Below are 16,226 nucleotides of genomic sequence, written 5' to 3'. Positions count from 1 at the left end.
CAGCACCAAATTTACCAAAATCAATATTTGTTTTTTCACCAAAATTAAAACGCATCACAATGTACATTAACAATATTTACTGCGAACTCAAGGTTAAATGGATCTTACCTTTCCGTCAATGGTGAAATCCAAGAGTATCCAAATGCATTAAGAGGTTTTGGAGAAGTTGTAAATAGCATGTATGAATGGAAAATGCACAACAGACATAAAAATAGAAGCTCAACATGTCTAATAACCACGTAATAAGCTCAATGTGTCTAATAACTAATAATAAACTGATCAAGTTTTTGGGAGTTTACTACTAGGGTTGCCCTGTTGTCACCAATTCTGAATGGAAGATTCCATATAAAGACTAAAAATATTGTATAAATCAGCATCCTCATGTTACTTGGCAAAGTATGTGGAATGAAAACTCCACAAACTCAAGAACAAACCTACTGGAGAGTTATAGCCCTCATAGAACAAATCAGGGGATTAGGTGATTTTATGCTGGCTGTGAATTGGACAGACCCGACTCGTGCAACAAATCAGGAAATTAGGTGATTTTATGCTGACTGTGTATTGGACACAGACCTGACTCATGCAACAAATCAGGGGATTAGGTGATATTATGCTGACTGTGTATTGGACAGACCCGACTCATGCAACAAATCAGGGGATTAGGTGATATTATGCAGACTGTGTACTGTACACAGACCTGACTCATGCAACAAATCAGGGGATTAGGTGATATTATGCGGACTGTGTATTGGACACAGACCTGACTCATGCAACAAATCTGGGGATTAGGTGATATTATGCAGACTGTGTACTGTACACAGACCTGACTCATGCAACAAATCAGGGGATTAGGTGATATTATGTGAACTGTGTACTGTACACAGACCTAACTCATGCAACAAATCAGGGGATTAGGTGATATTATGCGGATTGTGTACTGTACAAACCTGACTCGTGCAACAAATCAGGGGATTAGGTGATATTATGCAGACTGTGTACTGTACACAGACCTGACTCATGCAACAAATCAGGGGATTAGGTGATATTATGCTGTGTATTGGACACAGACCTGACTCATGCAACAAATCAGGGGATTAGGTGATATTATGCGGACTGTGTATTGGACACAGACCTGACTCATGCAACAAATCAGGGGATTAGGTGATATTATGCAGACTGTGTACTGTACACAGACCTGACTCATGCAACAAATCAGGGGATTAGGTGATATTATGTGGACTGATTATTGGACACAGACCTGACTCATGCAACAAATAAGGGGATTAGGTGATATTATGCAGACTGTGTATTGAACACAGACCTGACTCGTGCAACAAATCAGGGGATTAGGTGATATTATGCGGACTGTGTATTGGACACAGACCTGACTCATGCAACAAATCAGGGGATTAGGTGATATTATGCTGTGTATTGGACACAGACCTGACTCATGCAACAAATCAGGGAATTAGGTGATATTATGCTGTGTATTGGACACAGACCTGACTCATGCAACAAATAAGGGGATTAGGTGATATTATGTGGACTGTGTATTGGACACAGACCTGACTCATGCAACAAATCAGGGGATTAGGTGATATTATGCTGACTGTGTATTGGACACAGACCTGACTCATGCAACAAATCAGGGGATTAGGTGATATTATGTGGACTGATTACTGGACACAGACCTGACTCATGCAACAAATCAGGGGATTAGGTGATATTATGCGGACTGTGTATTGGACACAGACCTGACTCATGCAACAAATCAGGGGATTAGGTGATATTATGCTGACTGTGTATTGGACACAGACCTGACTCGTGCAACAAATCAGGGGATTAGGTGATATTATGTGGACTGATTATTGGACACAGACCTGACTCATGCAACAAATCAGGGGATCAGGTGATATTATGTGGACTGTGTATTGGACACAGACCTGACTCATGCAACAAATCAGGGGATTAGGTGATATTATGCGGACTGTGTATTAGACACAGACCTGACTCATGCAACAAATCAGGAGATTAGGTGATATTATGCTGTGTATTGGACACAGACCTGACTCATGCAACAGATCAGGGGATTAGGTGATATTATGCTGACTGTATATTGGACACAGACCTGACTCATGCAACAAATCAGGGGATTAGGTGATATTATGCTGTGTATTGGACACAGACCTGACTCATGCAACAAATCAGGGGATTAGGTGATATTATGCTGACTGTGTATTGGACACAGACCTGACTCATGCAACAAATAAGGGGATTAGGTGATATTATGCAGACTGTGTATTGGACACAGACCTGACTCATGCAACAAATCAGGGGATTAGGTGATATTATGCGGACTGTGTATTGGACACAGACCTGACTCATGCAACAAATCAGGGGATTAGGTGATATTATGCAGACTGTGTACTGTACACAGACCCGACTCATGCAACAAATCAGGGGATTAGGTGATATTATGTGGACTGATTATTGGACACAGACCTGACTCATGCAACAAATAAGGGGATTAGGTGATATTATGCGGACTGTGTATTGAACACAGACCTGACTCGTGCAACAAATCAGGGGATTAGGTGATATTATGCGGACTGTGTATTGGACACAGACCTGACTCATGCAACAAATCAGGGGATTAGGTGATATTATGCTGTGTATTGGACACAGACCTGACTCATGCAACAAATCAGGGAATTAGGTGATATTATGCTGACTGTGTATTGGACACAGACCTGACTCATGCAACAAATCAGGGGATTAGGTGATATTATGTGGACTGATTACTGGACACAGACCTGACTCATGCAACAAATCAGGGGATTAGGTGATATTATGTGGACTGATTACTGGACACAGACCTGACTCATGCAACAAATCAGGGGATTAGGTGATATTATGCGGACTGTGTATTGGACACAGACCTGACTCATGCAACAAATCAGGGGATTAGGTGATATTATGCTGACTGTGTATTGGACACAGACCTGACTCGTGCAACAAATCAGGGGATTAGGTGATATTATGTGGACTGATTATTGGACACAGACCTGACTCATGCAACAAATCAGGGGATCAGGTGATATTATGTGGACTGTGTATTGGACACAGACCTGACTCATGCAACAAATCAGGGGATTAGGTGATATTATGCGGACTGTGTATTAGACACAGACCTGACTCATGCAACAAATCAGGAGATTAGGTGATATTATGCTGTGTATTGGACACAGACCTGACTCATGCAACAGATCAGGGGATTAGGTGATATTATGCTGACTGTGTATTGGACACAGACCTGACTCATGCAACAAATCAGGGGATTAGGTGATATTATGCTGTGTATTGGACACAGACCTGACTCATGCAACAAATCAGGGGATTAGGTGATATTATGCTGACTGTGTATTGGACACAGACCTGACTCATGCAACAAATCAGGGGATTAGGTGATATTATGCTGACTGTGTATTGGACACAGACCTGACTCATGCAACAAATAAGGGGATTAGGTGATATTATGCAGACTGTGTATTGGACACAGACCTGACTCATGCAACAAATCAGGGGATTAGGTGATATTATGCGGACTGTGTATTGGACACAGACCTGACTCATGCAACAAATCAGGGGATTAGGTGATATTATGCAGACTGTGTACTGTACACAGACCCGACTCATGCAACAAATCAGGGGATTAGGTGATATTATGTGGACTGATTATTGGACACAGACCTGACTCATGCAACAAATAAGGGGATTAGGTGATATTATGCGGACTGTGTATTGAACACAGACCTGACTCGTGCAACAAATCAGGGGATTAGGTGATATTATGCGGACTGTGTATTGGACACAGACCTGACTCATGCAACAAATCAGGGGATTAGGTGATATTATGCTGTGTATTGGACACAGACCTGACTCATGCAACAAATCAGGGGATTAGGTGATATTATGCTGTGTATTGGACACAGACCTGACTCATGCAACAAATCAGAGGATTAGGTGATATTATGCTGACTGTGTATTGGACACAGACCTGACTCGTGCAACAAATCAGGAAATTAGGTGATATTATGCTGACTGTGTATTGGACACAGACCTGACTCATGCAACAAATCAGGGGATTAGGTGATATTATGCTGACTGTGTATTGGACACAGACCTGACTCATGCAACAAATCAGGAGATTAGGTGATATTATGCTGACTGTGTATTGGACACAGACCTGACTCATGCAACAAATCAGGGGATTAGGTGATATTATGCTGTGTATTGGACACAGACCTGACTCATGCAACAAATCAGGGGATTAGGTGATATTATGCTGACTGTGTATTGGACACAGACCTGACTCGTGCAACAAATCAGGAGATTAGGTGATATTATGTGGAATGATTATTGGACACAGACCGGACTCATGCAACAAATCAGGGGATTAGGTGATATTATGCTGACTGTGTATTGGAAACAGACCCGACTCATGTATAATACCTCTTTAAACTGACCAGAGTGTATACCCTGCCATAATTTACCAACAGTGGAACACGTATTTTGTTGAGTATGTCAATTTCCCCTCAGCGAGAGAGAATTATTCTTATGTGAAATGACTGAAAACATGAGGAAGAACCACTGGAGAAAACCTTTTTAAGGGAATGTGGTTTATACAACACATTTTTCTTTTGTTTTAAGGATTTACAAATTTTGCTTTTTTCCTTTATTTGGTAATCATTTTTAAAGAATCTTGACATCTTTTTGTTTAATACTATATCTTGTAAAGGCTTTATCCTGCTATTGATTTTTACACTTGTTTTTTAAGTCACTACATAACCATTTTTGTGCTGTAAAACACTACATACATACATACATGCTACAGGTTAATGTAAGCTACTGAGATACGACGTACATATTTCTATTTAGTGATCTTTACTGTTCCTTTCCTACCCTCCTTTTAAGAAAAAAACATTCCAGAATTAAGAGTACCTACCTATTTACTGTCACAAAACCATTCTGAAAGAGCCAAATGTATTCTACAACATGCATGTTCAAACTTGAAATATGAAAGAAGTCAGTGACCCACTTGGGAAAACAAAACACTTATTCAAGTAAAGATTAGATCTCTGATAATTTGACTTCAGTCCCTTATGAATTTTACATGAAACCAACTATGCTACTTACATCAGGGTTCAAGTTTTTGTTTCCATTAGATCAAAATAAGTGGTTTACTTTGGTCTTGTTCATCCAGCCTTCTATTTCTACATTGCTACAAATCTGGTTCTAGCAATTCGTGGTAATAAATGATGAATGATACTTACAAGAAATCCATCTGTAGACATACTAACTTTCAGTGGATTTTATTCAGAAGGAAAGTTAAAGGAACTATAAAAGAGACTTAATTAATGTCCCCTACAGATGACTTCTTGATTATTGATAGTAAAATTTTAGATGGCTAAGTTTTGCATGTTTTTTTATCCATTTCTTTCATCAATTTATAATTTCTAACCTGACTGTCACCAGGGAGCCCCTAACATTGTCAACTTTGTTGGTGTTTCAAGAAAATGGAAGCTCTCAATGTAAATAGGCAGACAGACTGCTCAGTCCTTTTCTGCTTTCTAGAACAATCTCATTTCTGTGAAAACTGTCCACATCCAACATATGCAATGTCAAGTTTTAATATTTAAAGAACAAGCTGAAGAAATGTAAAGAAGGAACTTTCATATACAAGTGTTCAAAGATATTTAACTCCAAATTTACAGAATCATTGAGATTATCAAAGACAATGAAAGACATCACATCTGTTAAAGAAAACATACTCACCCAAGCAAATATGGCAGATCTGTTACAACAGAAGATTCAGTTAGATTAAACACGCCAACATGATGACAGTGTTTGGGACCCCTTGGCGTCAATCGGGTTATAAATTGATAAATGAAATGACTACGTTTAGTGCACGTTTTAAATATCCTTGATGCTTTTCACTTTTAAAATACGTGGCGGGGATAAAAAAAAATGGGAGGGTGTGCAAATACTATATTGGTAATCATTGAAAATAATATCCTGATGAAATAAGTTCATGTTAGCTGAGTTTTGAAAGTAGATGAGCTATGCATACAAAATTGCTTCTCTTGATCAAAAACTGATCCAAACTGTACCCAAATTTATCATGTAAGATCTGTTTGCAACTTCATGTGAGATCATATTTGTGCTTTTTTTTAATGATACCTGATGCTTTTCATTTTAAAATTGTTGGGGGGGGGCTGCACACAAATGGGAGGATTTGTAAATACTATAGACATCCTAACAAGTCGGAACATACTGGTAATAAACAGGAATTAAGTGGTATCATCATCATTTCAGAAAGAAGACACTGCACAACAAGACACAGACAAAAAACTTGATTTATTTTTTGGAAATTAGTACCTATTAATAATACTGTACAATATCAGAAAAACTCCAAAAATTTCTTCTGCATAATGTTGGATCCAGTGATCACTTTCTACCAATTAAGAGCATATCTGAAATGTTTTCAGAATACCAGTCCATGATTTTTTTTAAAGTCAGTTATATGAACTGCAAACAAACTTTTCTTGGGGTTTGCTTTTAGCATATTTTAGGATTTTATAGAATATGCACATCATAACTTCAATCATCCATACTTCATTCAACTGACTGGTTCACATAATAACAACTTCAATCAACCATATTTCATTCAATTTACTGGTGTACTCGAATATTTACCATTCTATTACGAAAACACTTGCCATACATGGTCTTTGACTTAGAGGCCTGAATATTACAAGTCAACCAATTTAGCAGAAATATATATATAAAAAATCACCACAAGTTGGTTCTTCTGTGAAAAATTGCATTTAAGCAGGAAGAAAGATCAAACTTTATGTGATAGTGTTTTTTTCACAATTATTACAGGTATTTATGTGATATATTACAGGTATGCAAATTAGGATCCTAGTCATATTTAGCATACATAATCATGTGCAGGGTCTATTCCAGAATCAGCAACTGTAGCATTTACACTAATTTTTAAAAATTTTACATCCAAAAGTGACTAAATGCATTAAAGTCACGCAAAATATTTATATGCCTCAGTTACTTTTACTTCATTAAATCATCCACTTTAATTGAAAGAAAATATTCCATTTTCAATTAGGGTGGGAATTTTCCCCCACCCACCCACCACCACAATTTCTGGTTACAGAATAGAACCTCAAAGTGTAAATATATTTGACATTTAATGAACAACAGTGAGGAAGAATATTCCACATCAATCTGAATTATTAAATTAAGCACTGAAACAATTATCACTAGGTTGAAGCCATATTTTCCACAATAAGCATTTTCACAATTTCACCTGCACACACTGTATGATGCTCTAACATGATTAACATTAAAAATTTGATTGCAACAAGATCATCAAACTCGTAACAATATATATATATTCATCTGAAACTTGATACAACATGTGATAATGCATTACATGAAAATAACAAGATCAAAGGAAACAGTTTTTCTCTGTAGTGTACTATTAGTATCCTACGTAGAGTTAACATTTGTTTCATTTTTTTGGCTCACACAATGAATAAGGTGTGAAGTAGGCCACTTGAATATAAAAATCTGATTTAGATGAAGAGATGAGCTACAACAAGATTATTTCCAAGAATATATTTTGCAAAGAAAGCTACAATGTGTCTGAATAAAACCTTGAAACTTGCAGACAACTAGAAAACTCAATTGTATTTCAAGGGATGTAACTACATGTCAAGAATCTGATGAACAGCCTTTTTGATACAGTCCGAACTAATTCCATATTTCTTCACCAGTTCAGTTGGTTTGCCACTGCGAGGAACCTCCAAGACAGCCAGCTTCTTCACTACAATATCTCTGCATTCGCTGACAGCACTGCAAACAGCATCACCCAGACCTCCTGAATTTGGAAGATTATAAATACGTCAGGTACAATGACTCTTAACTCAAACACAAATTAAGATTCCTCAAAATGGACAAATGATCTAAAACATTGTGTAGAAATATATGAGAAATAAATTTCTTGATTTCTTTTATTCTTCTTTTTAACTGCTGAGCAAAAAAATCATTTAAGATGTTCTTCAGAAACCCTAATGTACCCAACCTAAGTAGTCAAAACAAAATCTGACGCTGTTATCTAATTGGATGCAGCTGATCAGATTCTGTGTTACAACTACCTAGGATAATAAGGGAATCAACATAGCTTTCTTTGTAGGCAACAATACGTGTCACAGGTAAATTTCTCCTATTTAAACCTTTGGTACATGTTTTTCATTTGGATCAAGGTATAAGGATGTCATGAAAGTCAAAATATTGAAAACAAAACAGGCTGGCTGGCTAATTTTGCTTGGTATGGTCAGTAATTTTTAATCTACACAAGAGTAGGTATTCAAAACACTGCTTTGGTTAACTATGTATGCCAAGTGTTGAATGATATGGATCAATACACCTTGGCCAGCAAAGATGTTTGGTTTAACTCAATTATTATATGTTTGATCTAACAGGTTAGCAAGTGTAATACACACAATTTAAGTCACAACTCTAAATTTGAATCTTAATTTTGTAAAGCAGATCGTTGAACTCATCTCTGATAATATCAACATGCCAAATTTGGGAAAAAGCAAGTTGTATCAATTAAAAAATTATTTTATTCATTCAAGTTACAAACTCACATTATGAATGATTAAGAATCCGTGGTGACAACAGACATAAATTCAAAGTGTTCTTTTTTGTATAACCATGAACTAGATTTGATAAAAATCCGTTTATATGTACTCAGAACTACCAAGATAACCTCTCCCTTGATAATTCATACATAATAGAGTCGAAAAATATAGACTTCACTGTAAGTGATGGTGCGAGTTACTGAGGGAACTCTCCCCACAAAAAGAAAGAAATAATGCTATTGCTGCTGGACATTTGGAAAATGGGAGGTGGGGGTCAACGTGGCTTTTTAATGACTGAATACTTGTTTTATAATTATGTTGGGATTAACTTCCAATACAGCATCTTTTCTAATGAAGTTGACTGCTTTTCTATGTAAATTACCATTATTTTCATGATGCCCAACCTCTCAAAGATTGTTAACATTAATCAGATTGGTTTACATGAAAATATTGCGTATTAAGTCACTGCTCTTGTTGACACACAATCAAACAAGAAATCATTTTTTAAAAACTAGGGACGTTTATTCTAGGAAACAACTGTAAACATCAAAACTTAAATATTTTTAATTCTGCTAGCAAAATATTGATGATGTAATTTTATTGCAAGTAATAGTGAAACGTCTCACCCTTGAGGAAATCTCTGGAGCCAATGCATGAATTTTAAGTTGACTACAAACTCTGAAACTCACTTCTCCACAAATGAACCATATCTGTGACACAAAACTTCTTATTTCACCAAGTGCTCATTTCACTTGGTTCCTTTCATATCTTGGATCACATGTGACCAAGTAAGCTAATTTAAGGTAGTTAAATTGTCTTGTGTACACAACACTATTTATAAGTGTTTGATTGATGAACTGAAACAAGTTGGACATCTGATTGCCACCATTTAAACCAGAGATCATAAGAGGTCTTAAAAGTGAAAATCCCATGCTGATGACTTTCCATTCAGGAGGAGTAGCAATAACAAGATTTTTAAGATGACTATGATGGTGGTCATAGTAATGTCTGAGCAGCGCCATTTTACTTAAGACCAACCAGAACTTGGGATGAATATGTGTGTAAAGATTCAGAGCAATTCTCCCAGCAATTTAGTAGTTCGTGCAAACAGGTGGACAGGCACTGGACAATAATCACTAACAATAAATAAAAGGCTCTTCTAGTCCCTCATCAGTAAAGCTAAAAATAACACTTTAAATTGAAAAAAAGAAAAGAAAACAGTAAGCATTGTGCCAATGTCTTTGGACAAGCTGCTCTATATTTTGAGGCATACGACTTACGTTGTCACAAAAGGGATACAGTTGTTGGCAGTCTCGCCTTTGTATGCAAGATTGCATCAATCAATAACGTTAGCTTTATCTATAACCAGATTTATAGGCTTTGTTCTTGTATCACCTCTTTTTTTTAATGTCCTTTGAGTTCTCCAATCTTTGCCGTTTCTCTTCGTTTAAGCAGACAAGTTTTATGTGAACACATATTCTGAATGGAATGTCTGATTAAATGTTTTTAGTTAGACAACTCATCGGTAAACAATATAGGAGTATTTGTGTGTGTGTGTTTATACACCAAACTGGTGGTGTTTCATAAAATTTGACTATCAATCCAACAGTTTTTATTTATTGTTTGAAAGTTGGTAAACTAAAATTATCTCAGATGGATTTCTCTGTAGTTGATGTGTAATGGACAACTCTGCAGCAGACACAGTCATGTTTTAGGTGTAAAACATTCAAGCAATGAATTTAATTTGAGGCTGATGTTAGTCTTGACCAATAAATAAATGCCCGTAGAGTTCTAGCTTTATTGAACCTACCAGTTATAGCACCCCTCCTGCTTCTGGTCAGCTGACCATCCCTGTTTTTCGTTGCTGACCCCTACAACCCAACCCCACCAGTTTTACAGAAAAATTATTATTTAATTTTTTTTTTCTTCCTGAAACTGATTTGTGCATGTAATTAATAATTGAGCTGGTTTAGCCCAATACCTGAAGTACTTAGTACATTATATATACTAATCATAATATATATAATGTTATAAAAAAATCCGAAATTTATTTCTGTATCACATGGAGCTGGATTACCCTAGTAATTGAAGTGCTTAGTACATTATATATACCAATCATAATTATATATATATAATTTAAAAAAAAAAATATATCTACCTACCATCATTTTAAAACCAGTGCAATATGAAATGCACAGGTTTGTTTGGCCTAAAAAGAAAATATGGGCTAAGGTGAGCTATACACTCAATCAAAATAGTTTCCTTTCTTGCATCTGTAAATTCTGAGCATATCTGACCTACCTGACAAGGAGAAACTCTCAATGTTTCTGACAAAGTAGGTTCACCATTTTCTCTAAGAGGGAAATGTATTTGTGATGTCCAACCATTCCAATTATTTCCAAGTTGCTATTGTCAGGTTTCTGACTGGATTGTTGAGATCCAGATCGATCACAACTCTTTGTGAAAAAGTAGGGATGAAGAAGGGCTACTTTTTTTTAATATACGGGGAAACGGGGATATTTATAAATTAAATAGTAGAAAATTTATACTGCAAAAAAAGATCTTTGCTTTCCCTTATAAACTTGAAGAAAACTCTTTCATTCTAGCAGTCTGTTTAATCAAGACTGTATCTTTTTAAACACCCAATAACACATCAAAGAGACCAAATCCAAATCCACCTTGTAACAGCTGTTTATGTTGTGCATGTATCAATTTCCAACATCAAATTAACAGCAGAGACAATTTGGAAAAAATAGGGAAAAATGGGGAGTCAGACAAAAAAAATGTTGCTGTTGTTGTAGGGTTTAATGCCGTTTTTCAGCACAAGATAGGCTATACATGGCAGCCAGTATAGCTAGTGGAGGAAGAACCCCCGACCCACGAGGAGCTACTGGCAAGCTTTCTCACATACCTATGTTAGCCAAGCCTGAGACTTGAACCCATGCAGACAGAAGTGAGATGGTGAACACTTCAGACCACTTGGCCCCACCCCCAAAAGGAGGAAAAGCAGTAAAAATGAGGGCTGTTGGAATGTGGCTACATGCATAGATACTATTAACACTGCAAGTGAGAGTCACAATTTATCTGATATGTGATGTAACGACAATTTTTATAAAATGACAAACAATATGTCAAGAATGAGCAACTGTTATCTGTAAATTTCATACAATTCATGATGCCTTCACTCCTTAAACAAAATTCCCTCAATGTGACTGAAGCTCTACTGCCTGAAATGAAATCCCAGGAATTCAAGACAAGATCACTTTTTCCTTTTAACTGCTGAGTGCTGAAACCATTTTTGATATGACTAGTAAGATATGTATTAGTTGTTGTAGAAGCCATATTGGATTTAAGATCATAACTGTTTTCATTTAGGACAAGCTAGACACCATTACAATAACAAGCCTGTGTTATGACCATCCATTCTGCCTGGAGAATTGGTAACAAAATTGACAATTTTTTTATTGTGGAAGCCACAGTTGATGTCTCCAGGAACCATTTTTATTTGGTACCAATTAGACCTCATAAGTGTCAAAACCCGATGTCAAAATGACTTGCCATCTAGCATGAATAGTAGTAAGAATTTTTGAGCTTGTCATTGTGGCAGCCATACTGAAAATTAGGTCCAACCAATTTTTATTCATGACCAACTAACCACCATAAAAAGTCTCCTGTTAGAATTCCTATGCAAATACGAGGAGTAGCAATAACACGATTTAAAAATGTGGCAACTAGGCATAATAAGAAGTCTTCTAGTGAAAAACACATGTGAAGACAACTTTCTATTCTTCTGGAGTAGTGAAAACTGAATGTTTAAGATGGCTGCCATACTTGACTTCACACCGGCATCATTTTCAATTAGAACCAACAAGACATCATAAAAATTCCTTTAGTGAATACCCTATACTGATATGGCCATTCATTCAGGAGGAGCTGCACAAGTAAGATTTTCCAGATGGCTGCAGTGGTGGACAATCTGAATGTATAAGCAGTACCATTTTCATTTAGGAACTACCAGACCTTAGGATGAGTGTAATATTTCATGGCAATGGTAGTTTAGGACAAGTAGTGTTAACAGATGTCAGAACAGTGGATGACAGACCATCTGATAAAACTCATCTGGTCTATGACCAGTAGAACTAAAAATAAAAGTTTGTCACATGCTCTCACCAATATATTATGAGAAAAGGTAACCATGTTAAATGACATTTATATCCTCAATCAATCTGTTGACTGGGTTTGTGAAATGTAATTCATTATCTTAGATTGTAGGTCTACTGACAGTAACTAATAAAACTAAAACAAACATAGCATTAACAGTATTTGTATATTTCTAATATATATATTTAGCTATATTTAAATTTCTCTTGTTAAATCATGCTACAGTTGATGTCTCCAGGATATTTTCTGAAGAAAAAAAAGAACCATGTCAATCATGTCAAGATAAGAAATGACTTACCACTTGTAAATGCAGAATTTTTGTGCAAATATATTTTTGATTAATTAATATCCATATGTGCACAAATTTAGTGAATACAAAAATCACACATAACCAGAAATTTGAAAAGGCTATGCCACTTCTATTGGCAAGGTCATGAGGTCAAAGTTGACAGAAATTCTTGAATTTTTCATTTTCAAGGTGATATTGGCAATTCATCCAGAACCCCTCATCTGCCAATCAGTACAAGAACAAAAATGATTCAGTTCTTCTTGACAAAGCCAATTTGGCATGACCATGTGATAATTAAACATCAGCCCATATCTCTACTATCTAATAGCCACAACTCTTAAAATTTGTAGATTTTAGAATCTGACAAGGTTTAATACTCTGAGGACAAGTCTGAAGGCTTGATTTTTGTTTATTCTGACTCAAAGGTGATGTTCACCTGATCTTGTTCAAACCTGTATCTTTTCATGTAAGACTTTGGTCAATGAATACAAGTGTTTTGCTGATTGAGATGTCTTTGCACCAAGATGAAAAATCTTGTGCATGAACAGAATCCATGAAATGGCTAAGGAATATAAGTAAATGAATAACTTTAACTAAACTTTAATGTGATCTGTAATCTTTAATCCATGGTTAAAGAGGCAAATCAATGAATTTGTCTTTATCTATTTCTTTCAATGCTGTTATTCAAATAAGTTATGAAAACAACTATATCATGGTTTCATGCAGTCCCCCTCTTGAATGCACCCCCCGCCCCGCTCCTTATGGCCAGAATCTGTTGGCACCGACGAGTTTGTGTTCAAAAGTACCCCTCACAAAAAGCCTCCCGGCTAACAAGACCAGTATATTAGTGCAATTATATAAAATTTACCCCTCACAAGCGGCCGCATTTTATTTTAATATGTATCCAGAACCAGTATTTTATTCATAATGTGTGTTAAGTAATCCGATTTCTGTTTCCTGATGTCAGGTTTTTGTTACTGAAAGAAGTGTTGACTAAAGTACATGTACCACTAAGGTTAATATTATATCATTTATGCCTCACGAGAAGCCAAAGCTGAGAAAGACTCAAATTTTAATCCATACAAAAGGGTAAGTACATGTAATCCAATTAGCCTTACTGATGTATTATCATAAGATGTCTGGTTTAGTCACTCTGATAATTGTTAAGATTACAATTATTGAACAGTAGTAACAGCTGAGAAGTGGCAGTATCGATGTACAATACCCAAGTCAGCAGGAAAATGGTTTGATAGCCTTTATGGCTTCCCTTAGTAAGATGTTGAGCTTGTTCACTTTGATAATTAGTGGCTATTACTACTGACAATAATTGTCAAAATTAAAAATCCTAATGGCCGCAAGGCTAAATCTGCTTGATGTTAATGGTACATATCGAAGCCGTTTTGGCTTCTCTCACTTAGTGTAAAGAAATGTATAAAAACAATAGGGTACCAGACTGCGACTAACGAATCACGTGACAAGATCACTTCCTTTCAAAACACACAGCAATTTGTTTAGATGCATAAAAAATTGTTTTATCAGTATTGTAGTTGGCAACATGAATAACTTACTGCAAAAAGATCAACATGTCATTGAGGAAAAGAATAATTATCAGTTTAGAAGAGAAAGTGAAATTAATTCAACTGACCGAGAGGTGGGGGGTGTTGAGGATCCTTGCAGGAAACTAATGTTGGAAAGACTCAGATAAACAATATTGTGAAAGACAAGGAAACAATTCTGCAGAAGTGGGAAGGTGAAATGGACGGAGAAAGGAAGATTGTTTGAGCCAGGAGATGTTTGTATCCTGATTTGAATGACAAGAAAAAGCAACAATTTTGCCATTTGAATTGGGATATGACGACTATATCGCAAGTAACGGATGGTTGCACAGATTTCAAATGCAACACAATATTAAGTGTTCTGTCCTTAGTGGATGTTAACAATGAAAGTGTCGAAGATTGGAACAAAAGACTAAACGATATATCCAGGGGATATGACAGCAAGGATATTTTTAATTGTGACGAGACTGGTTTGTTTTTTAGACTGTTACCAACAAAGTGACAGATGATGTGATCTGTAACATAATTATAAAGACAGTTTTAAAACTATATCAATGGTTATTCATAACATTCTTTTGATAATGACGAAACAGTTTGTTTTACATATATTTCACAATATGCATGTGATTTTTCAATGAAAATATTAAATGTTTTAGAATTAAATGTACTTGTGACTTTCTTATGTATTTACTATTCACATTTGTCATCCCCCTCTAGAAAGGCCACCCTCATTATAAGGCCACTTCCCTGCTGCAATAGGGGTGGCCTTATAAGAGGGGGACTACTGTATCCAGTTAATTTTCTAAAGGACCATAACTCTGAACAACATGTAACTCAGTTCAAAATGGAGATCTTGAGTCAAAACTCATAAAAGCATGGTTCCCACGCTTTCCTAAATATAAATTTCCAGGTCTTTTCCAAGATGAAATTAATTTTTTCAAAGTTAACATATGACCATTACTGAATGAAATTAAAGAACATTTTGGATTATAAAACGTGCATTTTCCGAATCTGAAGATATTACTCTTTCAAGACTCTCCAAAACATATATATCAGAAAAGATAATCATGTATAAAACCAAAAAATGAGTCACACGAAACAAATCTGACTATATTCCTAAAGCCATTTCAATGTACAGAATACAAATTCTAACTTTACTTTGCTGACCTGCATTATGAAGCTACGTGGAAACAACATAATGAGCATACATTATTTTAGTTCATTTCAAACCTTTAATTCCAAAGATTTCTAGAGCAATATATGTGCATGTTATACAAAGTAAACATTTCCTATCTCAGTTTGAAAAAAACCCAACAATAAATGCAAAGTATTAGAATCTTATCTTGTAACAAAAAAAGTTTAACCCTGAATATATGTGTGCAAATAAAATCTCAAACAAGATTTTTCAACCAACCTAAACTCCTTAAGATGATTTGGTTAAAAATTCCATCCTTTAAAGACATTTACAAAAGGGTTGATTGAAATTTTGACAAA

At 35.9% G+C, this 16,226-nt stretch overlaps 1 protein-coding gene across 1 annotated transcript in view; it reads right to left on the bottom strand.

The window, feature by feature from the left end:
- Window positions 1-6,402: 6,402 nt before the first annotated feature.
- Window positions 6,403-16,226, bottom strand: part of LOC149796177 (transketolase-like) — a 59,632-nt gene continuing 49,808 nt past the window's right edge. The window contains exon 12 of the mRNA XM_089966122.1: window positions 6,403-7,960. Within this exon, the coding sequence (XP_089822248.1) occupies window positions 7,788-7,960 (173 nt within the window). The 3' untranslated portion in view covers window positions 6,403-7,787. The remainder of the gene's footprint in view (window positions 7,961-16,226) is intronic.

This window comes from Sinohyriopsis cumingii, chromosome 7 (assembly GCF_028554795.1).
Source record: "Sinohyriopsis cumingii isolate HCF-2022 chromosome 7, ASM2855479v2, whole genome shotgun sequence".
In the NCBI taxonomy this organism is placed as follows: Eukaryota; Metazoa; Mollusca; class Bivalvia; order Unionida; family Unionidae; genus Sinohyriopsis; species Sinohyriopsis cumingii.
This window is presented reverse-complemented; position numbering and strand designations above follow the sequence as displayed.